The following is an 18,025-nucleotide window of genomic DNA, read 5'->3' as shown; positions in this document are numbered from 1 at the left end:
AATGGATGTGTGTTTTCATGTTTGGTACGTCTCACCCATACCATATTAAGTAGTCACTTAAACAACATAATCTCATTGTAACAAACTTTTTTTTACACTGCAAACTAAATAAATGGAGTTAAGTGTTGACTGGACTTGTATCTACACTGTGTAATTTCACGCATTGCACAACATGCAAAAATAACAGCTGATGTGAACTTCTTCTTTAAAGTTGCATAAATGACGAGAAAGTGGCGAGAAAGCCATCACTGATCCTCTATTTAAAGACCCTCTTGCACAGAGAGACCCTTATCTTCCCTGACCTTACTGAGCACGCCACATAAACATTCCAGCCACATTCACAACTGGACAGCGGCCAAGCTCACCTCATGGCGTCGGCAAGGTCAGAGAGGCTGGCTCAGACATGATAAACACTCCCAACAGACAGACACTGCACGCTCACATGCACAACCATTTCCAGTAAAGCTTGCTCACACCAACATGCATCTTTTCTCTCGTGACAATAAAAGAACCGTCCCTCCCCCACACACACATGTTCGGGCACACAGACGCAGCTGTGAGGGTTTCATGGAGCTGGGTCATGGACATGAACACAAACCCACTCATGCTGAGGAAATTCAGGCCTGGGCCTGAGAAAAGAGACAGAGAGACACACAGAAACAGCCTGAAGCGAGGGAACTCCCTCCCTTCGTCTTTTTCATTGGGCGGAATAATAACAAAAGCGTGCACCCGCCGGGCTTTCGCCTCCGCTTGCCATTAAAGCCAAAGCTCCCTCAAGTGGGATTTCATTTTCAGCAGGATCAAGAGCCCAGTCGTTAGCGGTCCATCTTTTACGGGAAGCTTCGCCGTCGATGGGGTTGGTAAAGAGAGAGAAGAGGCACAGCCAACGTGTTTTTCTTGGCTGTTAATACCTAGAGAGGAATTTCAGCAGGCTGAAAACGGAGCAGCCCGACCACTCCCAAAAGAAGACGAGGACACAGTGTGAAGGAGACGGTGCTGGTACGCACAATAAGGTGAGAGTGCATGTCCACGCTGTGCCGCTGCCTCTGTCGTGCACATCTTTAGGGTTGACACATCTGTGGCAGGATTACCCGAGCTTTGTAAAGCAGGGGGGATTAAAAGCTCATCTATTTTAACATTTTGTTCATGATAGTGAGTTTGCCTCAGCCTGTAGAAATGCATTAAATCGGCGACAGGACTCCTTTTGTAGCTAGGACGTAAACCTAACCGACTATTTTCTCTCCCTTTGCCTCTAAGGCCGCCATGCAAGCCGGGGGACACCGACGGAGCAACGTCGTCGTGTTCCGACTGACCGCGCTGGTCATCTTGGAGGTCTGCAGGGCTCAGGGCTGTCGGGTTGGCTCTGGGGCAGAGTGTGAGAAAGCCCCCTTCGTCCCGGGTCACAACCTGGCGGGAGAGGGTTTCGACGTGGTGCGGATGCGCCGCACGGGGGCCTACGTCATAAATGTGAAAGCACATCTGGCCGACAACCACACCTGTACGCTGTGTCCAAACCGCTTCCAAGGAGGACAGGTGAGACCTATGCCACTCAGCCTCGACACACACACACACACACACGTATATCTATATTCTTCCCCCAGTCGTATCCCACTCACGATTCTCTCTCCTCCCCCAGATGCAGAGGCTCCCGGCCGCAGTGCTCGACTGGCGCCCCTTCAGCCGCTGCACTAAGCAGCTTTCTAGTGCCCTCCACCACTCTGTGGACTCCCTGCTGCGGAGCTCCAACTCCCTGGTCAACAACAACTGGGGCCTGGGCTTGAGTTTGGAGACCGTCGGCAAGGCGCTGCTGGGGGGGAGCCGCTCGGACTTGGCCAAGTTCGCCCGTTCGCAGCACAGCGTGGACAAGGCCACTTTTGCCACCCATGAAATCAGTTGCACCTACTACAGGTAAAGAGTGGCGCTTTGCAGTTGCAGGTTGTTTGATGCATATTGAGACGGTTGTACTAATCAGGCTTTGAATGAATTGTTCTTTCATTTCGTCCAAGTAGAGCAGAGCAAAGAAATGTTCACGTTGACAGCAGAGGGATACTATTATTTTATCTGCTGATGAGTCCATTAACATCCCGTGCATGTAAAGAAACCTAACGTAGCATTGACATCTACGGTATAGGTCACAGATGTGTGCAGATGGTTCCCATGGTATACTCCCGTTTATTGTTTCAGAGAGGTAGTTGTATCTTCACCGTGTGACGGCCGAACTCTGTGTGTTTTTTCAGCTACAGACTGGCCGACCATCCCCAGTTGAGTGCAGAGTTCACGAAGCACCTAAAGAGACTCCCACAGAGCTTAAATACAACCATGAGCAGAGCTCTCTACAGACGGCTGATAGACACCTATGGGACACACTACATTCACCAGGTCAGTGGTCTTGTCCTGCCCCGGTATAGTTGTTTTTTTTACTAACAATCTGAAAGATAATGAGTTTTCCGCCCTGGTTTCGTTGGGTCTGCCAGGTCCAGCTGGGGGGTAAGGTGAGGCGGATCACTGCCTTCCGGACCTGCCTGGCCACATTGAAAGGTTTCTCAGAGTCTGACATAAAAAACTGCCTGAACTTTGAACTCCGAATGGCCCTCGGATTCCTGCCGGGCAACGCCTCCGTCTCCAACAAGTGCGATGACCTACTGAAGGGTAACATGAGCATGGGCTTCTACCAGGGCTTCATGACCCATAAGATTGAGGTCATCGGTGGGGAGAGGTATTTCCCGGATATCCTCTACCAGGAGGACCCATCTGAAGCTTACCAGAACTGGATGAGCAGCCTGCACGACAACCCCGACGTGGTGTCTTACGCCATCTTCCCTCTGCACCACCTAGTGGAGGACTCCCGGGTCAGCGCCAACCTGAAAAGCACCATCACGGAGTACATCAAGGACAGCCAGCTGCAGGAGGACCGGGCCGGCTCAAGGAGGTGCTCCCCAACTCCCAACCTGGACCACAACTGCTGCCCCCTGCGGGCCGGCAGAGGCACCCTCGGCCTGGAGGTCCACAGAGCGGCGGGCCTGAGGGCCGACAGCATCACCCAAACGGACGCGTACGTGAAGATCTTCTACAGCGGCGTGTACGAGGAGACGGAGACGGTGATGAACGACAACGACCCGGTGTGGAACGTGACCTACGACTTTGGATCGGTGGAGCTGGGTCAGGTGTTGAGGTTTGAGGTGTGGGACAGAGACGTGTTTTACAACGACGTAGCGGGGCGGTGCGTGGTCTTCCCCGAGAGAGGAACCCACGCTGTGAGCTGTCAGCTGAGCAAGGGCGTGCTCTATTTCACCTACACCGTCAAATGTGATGCTCACTTGACCGGCTACAGGTGTGGACGGTACTCCCCCAACGCAGAGTAGAGCAGTAGATGCCAGCATCAAAAGTGTCCCACTTTGCATGTGATAATGTCTGATCATTTCCCGCACATTTTAACCGGTTAGAATTTCTGTATTTGTTCGGTCAGTTGTTTTTTAATGTAAATTACTTGTAATATTTCAGTATTAACTAACCAAAGTTTAGGTCTTTGTGTGTCCACTACACATTACAAAATAAAGTGATTCTGAGGTGATTTGAGATTTAGAATGCTGTTGTATGTTCCCTTGAGTTTCCTTAAATCAGTTATTTATTTATAACATATGTATATATATATATATATATATGTTAGGGCCGGGACTCGATTGAAAATATTAATCTAATTAATTAGAGGCTTTGTAATTAATTAATCGAAATTAACGCGCTAAAGTCCCGGCCCTAATTTTAAATTAAACAAACAGTGACACTGTGAATCATCGTGAGTTCTGGTGTCTCTAGTGGAATCAAAGCTGACCTTCCTGATCCACATTTGGGATTTGATTCTCTCTCCTCAAGGTGCCGTGTGTCAAACGTGTTTATTTCTTCCGGGATTTATTCTCCACTCAGCTGAGGAGGACCCTCAGACTGGTTTAGCTCCATAGGGGAGTCGGTATGGATCCTCTCAATTCACACGCGGGCCTCAGCACACATGTCGAAAAAAGGGAAATAAGGATCACAGCATAAAAGTAGTGAAATCTAGGGCTTTATTAGAAATGCCATTATATGACTTTACTTGACCTGCAATTCTATTATAACGGTATGAAACGGTTGTGGATTCCAGCCTGAGAATCTATGAGAATTGAGGTTGCATTCAAAAGCATCAACAGGTGTGTGGTGGAACAGTGCAGGGAGATAGCAGGAAGGCTGAAGTGTGGAGGATCCTGAGTTCAAACCTGCTCTCTCAGAAGGCGGTTTTGGTTGCAGTCAGGGCTTCAAACTGTAAACTTCGAAACAGTTTTGAGGTTTAGTAAACAATCCCAAGGTCTAATATGAGAAACGGACACAATGAGGCATGTGCTTGAATTGCACAACGGAACAACTGAAGGGCTGCAGGCTCCAACCTGGTGTCTGAAGTTGTGGGTTCTTGGCCCTTCATGCAGACATCACTTCTGCTTTGAAAGAGTTTGAGGTTTGAGTAGCAGTCTCAAGGATAAATACGAGAAACAAAACTTTAATTGGTGCATGGTGAGGTAGTGCAGCACACGAGCTGAGGAGCTACTGTCCTTACTCTATAGGTTGTGGGTTCGAGCCTTTGGCTTTACTTCAGGTTTGAGTCGCAATCTCAAGGTTAAATACAACAAACAAAGGGTTGCTTAGTGTGTGGTGAAGTAGCACAGCGGAAGAGCTACTGACATAAGTCCCTGCACTGCATTTGAATGTTGTGGGTTCAAGCCCGGTCTTGGGTTTGAGCCTTTGGCTTTACTTCAGGTTTGAGTCGCAATCTCAAGGTTAAATACAACAAACAACGTATTGGTTAGTGTGTGGTGAAGTAGCACAGCGGAAGAGCTGCTGCCACAAGCCTGCACTGCATTTGAAGGTTGTGGGTTCGAGCCCGGTCTTGGTTTTGATCCTTTGGCTTTACTTCAGGTTTGAGTCGCAATCTCAAGGTTAAATACAACAAACAAAGGGCTGATTAGTGTGTGGTGAAGTAGCACAGCGGAAGAGCTACTGACATAAGTCCCTGCACTGCATTTGAATGTTGTGGGTTCAAGCCCGGTCTTGGGTTTGAGCCTTTGGCTTTACTTCAGGTTTGAGTCGCAATCTCAAGGTTAAATACAACAAACAACGTATTGGTTAGTGTGTGGTGAAGTAGCACAGCGGAAGAGCTGCTGCCACAAGCCTGCACTGCATTTGAAGGTTGTGGGTTCGAGCCCGGTCTTGGTTTTGATCCTTTGGCTTTACTTCAGGTTTGAGTCGCAATCTCAAGGTTAAATACAACAAACAAAGGGCTGATTAGTGTGTGGTGAAGTAGCACAGCGGAAGAGCTACTGACATAAGTCCCTGCACTGCATTTGAATGTTGTGGGTTCAAGCCCGGTCTTGGGTTTGAGCCTTTGGCTTTACTTCAGGTTTGAGTCGCAATCTCAAGGGTAAATACAACAAACAACGTATTGGTTAGTGTGTGGTGAAGTAGCACAGCGGAAGAGCTGCTGCCACAAGCCTGCACTGCATTTGAAGGTTGTGGGTTCGAGCCCGGTCTTGGTTTTGATCCTTTGGCTTTACTTCAGGTTTGAGTCGCAATCTCAAGGTTAAATACAACAAACAAAGGGCTGATTAGTGTGTGGTGAAGTAGCACAGCGGAAGAGCTGCTGCCACAAGCCTGCACTGCATTTGAAGGTTGTGGGTTCGAGCCCGGTCTTGGTTTTGATCCTTTGGCTTTACTTCAGGTTTGAGTCGCAATCTCAAGGTTAAATACAACAAACAAAGGGCTGATTAGTGTGTGGTGAAGTAGCACAGCGGAAGAGCTACTGACATAAGTCCCTGCACTGCATTTGAATGTTGTGGGTTCAAGCCCGGTCTTGGGTTTGAGCCTTTGGCTTTACTTCAGGTTTGAGTCGCAATCTCAAGGGTAAATACAACAAACAACGTTTTGGTTAGTGTGTGGTGAAGTAGCACAGCGGAAGAGCTGCTGCCACAAGCCTGCACTGCATTTGAAGGTTGTGGGTTCGAGCCCGGTCTTGGTTTTGATCCTTTGGCTTTACTTCAGGTTTGAGTCGCAATCTCAAGGTTAAATACAACAAACAAAGGGCTGATTAGTGTGTGGTGAAGTAGCACAGCGGAAGAGCTACTGACATAAGTCCCTGCACTGCATTTGAATGTTGTGGGTTCAAGCCCGGTCTTGGGTTTGAGCCTTTGGCTTTACTTCAGGTTTGAGTCGCAATCTCAAGGTTAAATACAACAAACAACGTATTGGTTAGTGTGTGGTGAAGTAGCACAGCGGAAGAGCTGCTGCCACAAGCCTGCACTGCATTTGAAGGTTGTGGGTTCGAGCCCGGTCTTGGTTTTGATCCTTTGGCTTTACTTCAGGTTTGAGTCGCAATCTCAAGGTTAAATACAACAAACAAAGGGCTGATTAGTGTGTGGTGAAGTAGCACAGCGGAAGAGCTACTGACATAAGTCCCTGCACTGCATTTGAATGTTGTGGGTTCAAGCCCGGTCTTGGGTTTGAGCCTTTGGCTTTACTTCAGGTTTGAGTCGCAATCTCAAGGTTAAATACAACAAACAACGTATTGGTTAGTGTGTGGTGAAGTAGCACAGCGGAAGAGCTGCTGCCACAAGCCTGCACTGCATTTGAAGGTTGTGGGTTCGAGCCCGGTCTTGGTTTTGATCCTTTGGCTTTACTTCAGGTTTGAGTCGCAATCTCAAGGTTAAATACAACAAACAAAGGGCTGATTAGTGTGTGGTGAAGTAGCACAGCGGAAGAGCTACTGACATAAGTCCCTGCACTGCATTTGAATGTTGTGGGTTCAAGCCCGGTCTTGGGTTTGAGCCTTTGGCTTTACTTCAGGTTTGAGTCGCAATCTCAAGGTTAAATACAACAAACAACGTATTGGTTAGTGTGTGGTGAAGTAGCACAGCGGAAGAGCTGCTGCCACAAGCCTGCACTGCATTTGAAGGTTGTGGGTTCAAGCCCAGCTGTGGAAATAGTATTTATAAGAGTTTTAAAGTTTAACTCACATGCTCAAGGTTAAATAGGAGAATCAAAGTTCCCAAAATGTGACCAGGTCTGGTAGTGTAGGGGTGAGTGCAGGGTGCCAAAAGCCTCTGTGCGCACCGCCAGTGGGTTCAAATCCCACCCGCCAAGTCTTGAGCGCACTACCGCGGAGGTAGTAGTGGGGGCATTGTCCCCACTGGTTGTTTCAGAGAAGTGAACCCAGGGGGTTATGCAGAAACACAAGGCGCGTTCACTTGAATTATGATGGCATTGTCAAGAATGATGAAGAATCTTTTGAATGTTGATGAATTGACTTGATGTTAATTGCTTTAGCTTTTAGCACTTATTAGCCATGCTACATAGCCTATAGGGTCGGATGAGAGATGTGTCTCATTCAGTGGTCACACGGACATGAAACTTATTACAGCCTCTGAGGGCATTTTTCAAGACAATCACATGTTTGTCTACTTCAGGGCATCCTGTGGACAACCTTAAACTGACAGTCTGGCACAGGGTGTAGATTTGTTTACCCTTTTTAGTGCATCCACCCTCCAATTCTGTGTTACATTCAAATTCCAAAAGGGACACTGCAACTTACTCTTGTTTGTGACACACGCACATAAGTGTAGGAAAAAAAATGACATGAATGAATTGAATGACATCCATTTCATGTTTTATTTGACAGATTACAATGTAATTCAACCGTATTATTAAAAAGGTCTATTTTGTTCAGTTGTTTTTATTATTCAGAAAAAAACATTTTTAAATTAGCATGCAATTAAAAGGTGTTGGTAAAACTGCGTATCAAAAATAAAACTTAAGAGGCGTTTTTTTCAACTTCCTATTTTCTAAGAAGATAAGTAGAAACCACAGGGCATGTTGATAGGCCATGTTGATGGGGGGGGCGCCCTGTGGAACAGCTGATCATAATAGCGAGAATTCCTAAATGATTAAGAGATCGGCATCTAATTGACAGCTTCTACTGCTGACTCGCTACAGGCATGACCAAACTTTTATTCCAATTTTTATTATTCTGTTCAAATAGGAACTTTAACATACAAACAACTCAGTAATAGCTTTTTCACTTGACACGCAAAACACATAAGCCACTTATACAGAACGAATGCAGCAGCTGTTCTAACAACCTCTGTCACTTAACGCAAGAGACCAGAAAAGAAACACAATGCATTTCAAAGTTGCAAACTTTTTTTTATCCCACATAATCTGGACCTTTTGTAGCCTAAATTCATAGACTACACCCACCCACACATTTATGCTCCGTCTTGAAATGTCAGTCTGCCTTCACAAAAGAAAGTATGGTGAAAGAAGACAATTACACTACCAGAGAATACAATGTGTCAAATACTGTCTGAATCAACTTTCCAATACGTGAATCGCAACATTCATCAAAAGAGGTGTCACGTTGGCTGCTAAAGTGTTAAAACGTTGCTGTGGACTAGCGCAGGTAAAATGCTAAAAGGTTTGCAGGTATGAAGGACGTTATGGAAATACACCACTGCATCGCTGTGCCAGAATGAAACTACCGACAGAACCTAAAAAATGAAATGCATGGGTTATTTCAACTTCAATGTTTGACTCTTGTTCGAAGAGGCCGCATGGGGGCCTCTACGCTGCGTTGTCGCAACTTCTACACAACAGTCCAAGTTTTTACAGCGACTCCTCGCGTAACATGAAAAAGGCTGATTGACTGTTAGGCCTTCAGATACTGATCTCGTCAAAAGTAGGAGCAGAAACTGTGCATGTAAAAATAGTGTTTTAGGCACATTTGCCGGGCTCCACAGCAAGTCGGACCTCAATTGTAGGATGGTTTTTCATGGCAGCGTACGATTCTCGGGAGCTTTTCCAGCATTGACACAAAAGTGTGTGTTCAGTCGCAAACACTGAAGTCTCTCCCAGGAATGCCCATGTTGGCAGATTAAAGTCCCAGTGAGGCCTTGAGCAAAGATGCCATGTCTTCAGGTATAGTCCCCTCACCACCTAAAACAGATCATGTTTTAATACAGTTGTCCCCATTTAAAAACCTTTCAGAATGTTCAAATGCAAGTGAGTTGGTTCAAACAGCTGCTTCTCGATCATTTTGACGTTTAGATATACGGTCGTACTTTTATCAACAAATACTTATGGCCCTCTCCACAGGGGTTTAGGCTTTTTAGGAATATATTCAATGTTTAAATTCAAATCTAATGTATTTAACAGATATTGAGGTCCTGCATAAAGGTGTGTGCATATCTCCTTACCTTCAGCAGCAGTCATGTCCTGCTCCAGCTTTAGTTTCTTCTGGCTCAGCTGCAGCATGCAGTCCTCTATACTGCCCTTACTGATCAGCTTAATCACCTTCACAATCCTGAAAGCCAGTGAGGCGCGTTAGTCACTACAGGTCCATCAATACATCAACGACTGTTCTGAAACGGCAAGGCCCTGCAGCTGCCAACAACAACACCCACCGTTTTATTGTGAGATTTGAATTCCATCAGAACCTGGCAGCAATGAGCCAAAGTGTTTTCCGTCCATTATTCTTACGGGGAAGAGTTCTACTAAACGATGGCTTGAAATTGGAAAATCCCTCTTGATTTACTCCAGCAATTAGCGTTTCATCTTACTTGGTCTGGCCTACGCGGTGACATCTGTCCTCCGCCTGTTTGTCGTTGTAGGGATTGCAGTCGATGTCATGCAGGATGACGACGTTGGCGGAGGTGAGGTTGATGCCCAGGCCACCGGCACGCGTCGACAACAGGAACACGAATATGTCCGGATCCGTGTTGTACTCATCAATCAACCCAATCCTGCGGCACAAAGAAAAACACCTCAGCGATCACTCGTGATACAATTTGAGTTACGTTGACATTGGTCGAATTAGAAATCATTTTTCAAAGTAACAGCTCGAATGAAAGATGCTTTGCAGCTTAGCCTGAACACATATATGGAGTAGTGGCATTGGGTGGTTTGCAGAAGGACCGACTAAATCGAGCGCTGACCTGTCCGCTATGGGCGTGGAGCCATCCAGCCGGACGTAGCGATGCTTAAGATGTCTCAGCAGCACCTCCACAATGTCCAGCATCATGGTGAACTGACTGAACAACACCACCCGGTCGCCCTGGAAGACGGAAGGAAAGTTCACAGTCTCTGTACGTGCGCTCTGCGCTCCTGCTGCGTGAACCACAGACCACGGGCCGTGCACTCGTACCTTGTTCTTGTGAGAGGCCAGCAGCTCCGTGAGGTGATGGAATTTCCCCGAGTCGAGCAGGAGATTGTTTTCTAGCTGGTAGGAGCCGATGGAGGAGTACTGCTGGCACAGGCGGTGCAGCTCAAAGTCGGACATCACTTCCATGTCCTCCTGGATCAGAGCAGCGTCTGCATCAAAGTGAGTTGGCTCCTGTGGAACAGAGGAGCCATTTAACAAGAGGAGACCCTAGATATGGTGCAGAGTGTTATCATGTTGGTATACAATAAAATGAATACATTCCGTGTTTATTGTTTTTTTGACTTGGTTGGACTTGACATTAAAAAAATAAACAGAAAAGATGTGACCTTGAGCATGAGTTTGCTCATGGCTTTGAGCTTTTCCGTGGTGTAGTAGTGTCTGTGAAGCAGCGGGTGGTTGGCCATCTTCCTTAACTGCATCATCACGTTACACAGCTCCCGCTCTGCAAAGACAACGCATGAGGGAATTGAGTGATTCCTGTGACTAAACGTGACGCTGTGACGTACAACAGGGAGCAGCCGATCAGCCTCACTCTCGCCATTAGTAGAAGCCTTGAGTTTTTCAAAGAGGGTCTGGTAGAGCGCCTGCTGCTTCTCACTCATTGGGCAGGACTCCACCTTATCTTCCTTGGCTGGCAGCTGCTTGAGGACCTGGAAAAGGGGAAATACGATACGTTTGAACTATTTTTCTATTAATTCTACCAATATCAAGGTTTTTAACATAGTTGGACGGTAAATCATTGTTATGTTGCCCTCCAGAACACACTTCCATTATACACACACACAATACAAATCTATGAACCAAACCTTTATTGACTCACCTCGCTCTTGACTCTTCGGAGGATAAAAGGTTTCATGATGAGTTTGGCCTGAGAAATACGATCCCTCTCAAAGCGGCTCTGGTCCTCGTGGGAATTCTGAGACATGACAGAAAACTCTGGTCAGATGGGCAAAGCAGAACATTATTCGCCGTTGTTTCCATACTAAACAAATACTTCTAGAAAAGGACTTGGTAGAAGATGCAATCGAGGTAAAAGGTCGGAGTCACTGAATGCTACTTAAGGAAGCACCAGGAGTGTTGCAGTAATCAGATACTTCCATCTATCCAGCTTCGAAAAGCTCACGAGTTTGACTCACCATAGAAAACATTTTAGAGAGCTGTGTGGTGGAGTTGGAGAACATAGAAGGCATGATGAAGTTCAGAAGGGACATCAGCTCTAAGAGGTTGTTCTGTAAAGGAGTTCCCGTCAGCAGCAAGCGATGCTCTGCCTACAGCGGGGGGAGGAAGCACAAGGGGCATCTTCAACATTTCGGTGCTATACTGACCGATAACAAGGATAATATGAAGAAACTACAGAAATGGGCAGATGATGTTGGGAGGAAAGAAGACATAGAAAATGTCAGTGCACTAACGTTAATAGCCATGAGGTGGCGGTAGCGCAGAGAGTTCATGTTCTTCAGCATGTGACCTTCGTCGAACACGGCATACTTCAGACGCAGCTTACGGAACAGGCTGCGGTCGCTATCGTTTCCGATGGCCATGTTGTACCTGTAACAAACAGACGGAATAAAACTCAACGAAGGCTCTCAATGTGCCTGTCAGCCACAAGCCATGCAATCTCTCAAAAGAAACGGAGGGGGGGGGGGGGTGTTCGTCTGCTCACGTGGTCACAATGACGTTGCAATCGACATCGTCATTGAGGAGGTCGTGTCTGAGGTAACGGCGGTCCTCCACAGATCCTGCATAGAACATACCATTAAAAACTGTAGAAAAAACGAGACGTCTCCTCGAGTGGGATTGTGACATATTAACAAACAGGAAAGATCAAGCTGGAGGGTAAAAGGAAAACATTTTTATTGCTCCATTATAAGGGTCCTATCCATAATGTAGAGTCTTCCGGCTGCAAAGGGGAACACCTTTGGATGGACAGAGCATTAAAAAGGTGCTGCACAATATAAAAGCCGCTGCAGTTACACCGTTGTGCTTCAACAATGGACCAATATTAAAATCTAACAGTCACACAAAAACATGGGTAAAAAAGGTCCAAGTAGAAAATGAAAAAAGTTTCCCTTTAAAAATCAATTAAGTGGTTCAGGTAAGGAAGACAACGATGAAAAAAAAAAAAAAAAGTCATACCACAATAGACGAGAACCTTGAGGCTTGGACACCACAGCTTCAGCTCTCTGACCCAGTTATCTGTAAGACAGAAGGAGCATTTAATACTGCAGCCGGACTGTGAATGTCCCCATTAAGTTGATGGTGGAATGTGACTAAATAGATGAGCTGAGGTTCAGTCTAACAGACGCACGGTCGTATCAATAGAACATCCAACCTGTTAGTTTACATCTACCAGAGGAACAGGTGAGGCGACAAGAGAAATGCATTTTAGGAACATTATGTCTAACGTCACTTTAGACACCACATGCCGTTATGCTTAGAATCTCCAGTGTGTTGATTGCATGTCGCGTGTTTGATTGGTGGAGAGCGTTACCCAAGGTAGAGGCGGGAACCGTGATGAGGTGAGGGCCGTCTATTCCCCTCTCGTAGAGCTGGGCCAGGAACGCTATAGCCTGGATAGTTTTCCCCAAACCCTGAGCGGAGTGAAGAAGAGATCCATGGAGAGATGGAGAGACACAGCGGGTTAGCTCTCGAAACAAAACCACAGAGCCGGATGAGAGATTTGAACATCTGGATTTCATGTGACAATCGAAAACGTCACAGCAGGGAGAACAGTAACTTTACCAAACCGTACAAAGCAAAGTTCTAACTTCACGGGGCCATCAGGCCATCTCGCAGTCTACATTTTTATTTTGGCCTTGTCTCATCGGAGTCGGTATAAACTTCCTACGGGTCACAGGCCTGGTGCCTTACCATTTCATCAGCGAGGATCCCACTCAGTTTGTGCTCATTTAGAAGCAGCAGCCACTTCAGACCAATCAGCTGATAGGGTTTCAGCTGGTTCCTGGAAGACAAACAAGAGCAGACTGAGAAAAACAATTGGAACATTGGAAGGCGGCTCTAGGGTTTCCATGAATCTCAACCATTCAGTCATCCGTGTTGAGCACCTCTCTAGTCGCAGTACATTTTACTCACTGGCTGTTGAGTAGGGCGGGCTGTTTCATGGTCCCCGTGCCGCTCTCCATCACCTCAGTGACCTGCCGCACCATCTTGGAGGAAATGGTGTTACATTTGGACATCAGCCCCAGGACGACCTTCCGCTCTTTGAGGACGACTCGGCAGCCGAGCAGCAGAGAGTCCGACAGCCCCTTGTCCTTAACGAAGGCATCCCCCTGCAGAGGAAAGGGGGTTGGAATCACCAAATCACTTCATCCCTACTGCTCTACACTATGCACCGTAACAGACTGGGGCTGCACTTATTGAGGCACGCAGTGCTTCAATAAGTGCAGTGGGAGTGGCTGGATTGACTGACTGCTGTCTCTGCAACTTTCCCCAGTCACAACTTGCGCAAACAGGTTTTTTCCCCCCCCCCCATCAAGGAATCCACTGTTGACACTGCCCAGATTGTGTTGCCACTCACAGCACTCCCGGTTATCTCTCTATCATTTGTTTATTCATGCATCGATTCAGCGAGCACACTTGACCCCCGTGACTCAAACTCGGTGCAATGACAACGAGAGTTAGAGTTGTGACGGCTACTTTCCCGTTTCCTTGGTCTCAATCGTTTCAGACGCACGCACGTGCACGTTCGCTCACCAGGCTCTGCCAGCTGTCAAAGGGCCTCAGCTCCACGATCTTCTGGGCCTTTTTGACGGAGCAGCCGGCAATCAGCGACAGCTCGTCAATCGATGCGTTCCGGAAGAAGTCCAGGATCTCCTTCTTCAGATCCGTCATGCCGCCTTTAGAATCCAGCTCTTCGTCAGAGTCCTCAAACTCGCTGCTCACCGTCTCCTCTTCGCCGTCGTTTTCCTCCTCAGAACTGACGCGTTCGTTGGAGTCGCGCGCCTTCCTCTTTCTCTCGGCCGCCTGCTTCTTAGCTATACTGGTCCCACTGGCAAACCTGGAGAGCATCTGAGCAGTGGAGGTAGAGGAGGAGGGCTTCAGGGAGGAGGAGGAGGTAGTTGTTGTTTTCTTAACAGAAGAGGACGATGACGACACCGAGTCAGAACCTTTTTTAAGCCACATGGACAAAGTGGAAGTGCTACTTGTGGTCTTTGGAATTTCGTCGCAGTCCGAGTCGGAATCTTCGCTGTCCTTTGTAGCGTCTGAATGATCTTCACTCTCCTCCTCGGAATAACTAGAGTTTCTGTGGTTCTGAATCCTCCGGCGTCTACTGTTGTCCGTGTCGTCTTTGTGGTGCTTCGACTTCCTGTGGTCCCGGTTCGTATTGTCTTTACTCTTCGATTTACCGGATTTTTTTTCTTCCGTGTCCGGCGAGCTGAAACTGGTGTCATCTGATAAAAAAAAGAGAAAAAAAAACCCACTTGATCCCGAGTCTGTGTCGAAAATCGGCGACGCCCACGCATTACACACGAGGCCAGGATTCAGTTGTGTTGGTACCTGGGTCGGAGAACATTTGTAGAACCTGCAGAGCGTCCTCAACATTCCACTCGTGCTCCTGCAGCACCAGCCTCAGCTCCTACAAGCAGACGAGACGTTATAGTTCTAACTGTGGATTATAAGATGCTTATAAATGTAATTATTCACATGATTTCATTTATCTTCATCACATAATGGACATGGCGTATGCAGATACAGTACTGATTTCCTAATGATTGGACCGATACAAGACATGGGCCATAGGTGCTTTGTGCATCAGTTATGCTATAATTAGAAAATGAGCGTCGCTCTATGTGGATTATTTTTTAGTGCTCAAGAGTTTTTTGAAGCAGAAAGGCTTCGAGGGCGTGACATCATAATCTCAGTCACACATACAGCGTAGTTTTAGGGCACAAAGAGTTTGAGAGGGTGTATTCAAATGGGAGTAAAAACATGTTAAATGGAGTCATGAGTCACAGACAGGGAGGCGTGTCTGTAGGGCCTCACCTCCTTGTCCTGGTCAGGGAACTTTTTCTGCAGTCTTCGGACCATGGCTTCCTGCTTCTCCCAGCTGGGCTCCGCGTCGTCCTCATCGCAAACCTTTTGCTTTTAATACAAGCGAAGTGAATACAATGTTATTGGGAACACCTTAAACTAAAATTAAAATCAAAACCTAGTGAGTTTTACAATTGGTGCTAAACGCACATTAAATTCACCTTTTGGTCTGTGAAGCAATTTTTTTTTTATTTGACAAAACTTTTGTAAAATAGCTCAGCAGTTCATTAAATGAACTCAACAGCAGTGCTGATTCAGGATGAGTGTTTTACTGTAGTAAAAACAGTGCATCAGGTTGTCTCAAACATTTTTACGTGTTGCTTTAAACTGTGACGTTAGCGTTAATAATCTTACCACTGTCGTCTTGCTCCTCTTGCTGGATTGAGCCTCAGCACTGTCCTGGGAACTGCTGGACCCATCCAGCTTCCTCTTCCTGCCGTGGTCGGGGGCTGAAAAGGCAAAAGTCAGTGCTGTCAAAAGTAGCCAAGTAAGTTTTGAATCTTTAATTCACAACACTCGGTTTTTACTGAAATCATTTTGGACTTTCAAAGCATGGCATGTCATTATGTGCTAAAAGTTGTGTACCTTCTTTATCACCAAACTTTAAAAGGCATGCAGCAACAGCCCCCTCCAATGTGCTTGTGCTGCCAATGATCTGAAAGGTGAGCAGAACATGGTGCTTTGAACAGAGAAAAACAGGCTTTCAAAGGATGTGTTGTATGAACACGGCCCAAATGATGAATTAAATACTAAATCGTGATAACATTTTAGTCTCACAGTGTTATAAACATGTCAGTAACTGCGATCTGGATAACTTGGACAGTGATTATCAACATATTACAGATCCTGCAAGATGTCTCATGCAGTCACACTAAATTGTTTTAAACTCACAAGTTGCAAAGCCGCTACCTCGACTCACCTCAAGCAGGTCTGTCCTCGTCAACTGAGGAAACATCTCCAGTACGCTGCTCATTTTGTCGTTCAGTTCGCTGTCCTCCACGTCTGTGTGATCCAATGCCACGTTTTTGGATGACTTCCCAACAGGATTCCTACAGAAAGAACCAAAAAAAAGTATTTTGTAAAGTGGTCAGATTCAACATGAAGATGGAAAACGAAATATATGCATTTCCGTTTACACTTACTTGGGCTTACTGTTTAATGGCGTTTTGGTTTTAGTGTCGGAGGAAAGCTCTTCTTCCTCCAAGTCAATTGTAATGACTTCCTCAAAAACCACTCCTCGTGCATGGGACTTTGGTGTGGGTTTGACCGGTTTCATTTGAGCTGGACGGCCAAATGTTAAAGACAAGTTAACAGATCACTATAGTATCTGATACAGGATGCATTAAAAAATGTAGCTAAAAAAATGGGTTCCCATCAGCTGGCCTATCTTTTAATTTGAATACAATGGATGATGCATCAAAAACTAAATGCTGTCGTGTTCCCAGACACCGGTCTTTTTGACCTTTGTGTTGCTTGGTTCACAGCTGCGGGTATATTGACAGTTGTGATCTCAACACAATATGAACTTGATGCGGTCTCAAACGATGCCGAGCAGAGTGACATGGTCTCAAAGCTCCAGAGGCCATTTCTAAAAAAGCATCTTCAACATCATTCACAGCGACCTCAACATGTTAGTGTTGCCTCCGCTAACACTACAACACATTACCAGTTTCTCACTGTAAGGATTAAGATGCTGCCATTCAATAATCATCAGAAACGATGTGCGTTTTGGTTCCAGGGGTGTCGCCCAATGATTACTGTGGAAATACGAATTCTGACCAGCGGCAAAAGAAAATAGCATGTTGGTGAATGCCATGCTAATTAAGGTTAGCATACTCGTCACATCTGGCTAAAGAGCATCGTAAAATAGCTTAGCATCCGCTACTCACCTGGCTTGTTCTCCTTCTCAGACTCCGGGCTCTTGGACCCGTTATCCGGGTCTTTAGTGGCCGCTGTCGCTGCATTCTTGTCAAAACGGAAACGGTCTAAGCCGAACATGTTAACAGTCTGCTCGTGTCTGACAGCAGCAGCAGCCCTTTGTCTCTTTCAATCCAGCAGTATCTTCTCCGTCCTGTCGCATGAAGCACAACGTCCCCCGTTAGCCAATGAGACTACCTAGGCTAGCTAACACGTCGTTAGCATAGCAGCCGGGGCAGCAGTCCTTGAAAGACGGCGATTCTAAGCCGTGTCACTGCTCGGTTTTTAAGCGTAACAGTTGGAAATAGATCACCCAACGAAGCACTGATTCAGAACAAAAGGAGGTTGTGTAATCCGGGGTCGAATTACGTTTTCCTATCTCGACTATAGCCGGTTTCCCGCGAACTCCGACGGCCCTGGAGGATGCTACCCCGGCTCCACTCATTGGTTGGCGTAACGAGTGGGCGGAAATTCACGGATGAGTCAAGATGATAAACTGTAGCGTACTTCCGTTTCCGCTCCCAATCTGCTTTACAGGCTCAATAGTCGAAGCGATACATTGATCGCTTTATTGCGACCACCCCAAAGCCTTTTGTTTAGCTGCAGGCGTCATTTAATGTGTGTGTGTGTGTGTGTTTTTGTGGTCCCGTGGTGTTGCAGTGTGGTAAACGGTGCTTCCAACTGATGCAGATCAGAATGAGAGGGGAACTGTCTTGACAGTTTCTTATGAAACATTACATGTTGATGACATGATGACATTTATGGATGTGGTTATACGTGAACTACGTGTTGGACTGGATAACCTCCTTTCTAACATTTTTCCAA

The 18,025-nt window shown here is 46.5% G+C and overlaps 2 protein-coding genes across 3 annotated transcripts; one reads left to right on the top strand and one right to left on the bottom strand.

The window, feature by feature from the left end:
* Positions 1-492: 492 nt before the first annotated feature.
* Positions 493-3,571, top strand: prf1.5 (perforin 1.5). Of its 2 annotated transcripts, none has more exons than XM_037481904.2 (5): positions 493-1,013; positions 1,258-1,533; positions 1,637-1,908; positions 2,238-2,379; positions 2,475-3,571. In XM_037481904.2, the coding sequence occupies exons 2-5, from the start codon at positions 1,264-1,266 to the stop codon at positions 3,360-3,362; spliced, it is 1,572 nt and encodes a 523-aa protein (XP_037337801.1). In that variant the 5' UTR covers positions 493-1,013; positions 1,258-1,263; the 3' UTR covers positions 3,363-3,571. The 2 variants fall into 2 exon arrangements, with proteins under 2 accessions (XP_037337801.1, XP_062418144.1); XM_062562160.1 differs by lacking the exon at positions 493-1,013 and adding an exon at positions 1,026-1,152.
* Positions 3,572-7,669: 4,098 nt separating this feature from the next.
* On the bottom strand, positions 7,670-17,645 carry smarcad1a (SWI/SNF-related, matrix-associated actin-dependent regulator of chromatin, subfamily a, containing DEAD/H box 1 a). The gene is made up of 23 exons (XM_037483289.2): positions 17,173-17,645; positions 16,426-16,564; positions 16,203-16,332; positions 15,869-15,938; positions 15,638-15,732; positions 15,236-15,334; positions 14,750-14,828; positions 13,946-14,643; positions 13,325-13,521; positions 13,103-13,193; positions 12,723-12,822; positions 12,368-12,427; positions 11,895-11,970; positions 11,644-11,779; positions 11,368-11,499; positions 11,052-11,147; positions 10,764-10,881; positions 10,558-10,673; positions 10,214-10,402; positions 10,005-10,123; positions 9,630-9,812; positions 9,267-9,373; positions 7,670-9,006 (listed from the first exon to the last, which is right to left on the bottom strand). Exons 1-23 carry the CDS (start codon positions 17,279-17,281, stop codon positions 8,945-8,947), a joined length of 3,201 nt encoding a protein of 1,066 aa, XP_037339186.2. The 5' UTR covers positions 17,282-17,645; the 3' UTR covers positions 7,670-8,944.
* Between the last annotated feature and the right edge of the window lie 380 nt (positions 17,646-18,025).

Source organism: Pungitius pungitius, chromosome 5, assembly GCF_949316345.1.
Source record: "Pungitius pungitius chromosome 5, fPunPun2.1, whole genome shotgun sequence".
NCBI lineage: Eukaryota > Metazoa > Chordata > Actinopteri > Perciformes > Gasterosteidae > Pungitius > Pungitius pungitius.
Note: the sequence above shows the minus strand (reverse complement) of the source record. Positions and strands in the feature narration are given on the sequence as shown.

Excerpts from the sequence above, each read along its gene's own strand:
- prf1.5 (XM_062562160.1), top strand. Across the intron at positions 1,534-1,636 it reads ACCGCTTCCAAGGAGGACAG|ATGCAGAGGCTCCCGGCCGC; the intron begins GTGAGACCTATG and ends CTCCTCCCCCAG. Across the intron at positions 1,909-2,237 it reads ATCAGTTGCACCTACTACAG|CTACAGACTGGCCGACCATC; the intron begins GTAAAGAGTGGC and ends GTGTTTTTTCAG.
- smarcad1a (XM_037483289.2), bottom strand. The coding sequence starts at position 17,281 with ATGTTCGGCTTAGACCGTTTCCGTTTTGACAAGAATGCAGCGACAGCG. Across the intron at positions 14,644-14,749 it reads ACAAATGTTCTCCGACCCAG|ATGACACCAGTTTCAGCTCG; the intron begins GTACCAACACAA and ends TTTTTTTATCAG. Across the intron at positions 11,148-11,367 it reads TCTCTAAAATGTTTTCTATG|AATTCCCACGAGGACCAGAG; the intron begins GTGAGTCAAACT and ends GTCATGTCTCAG.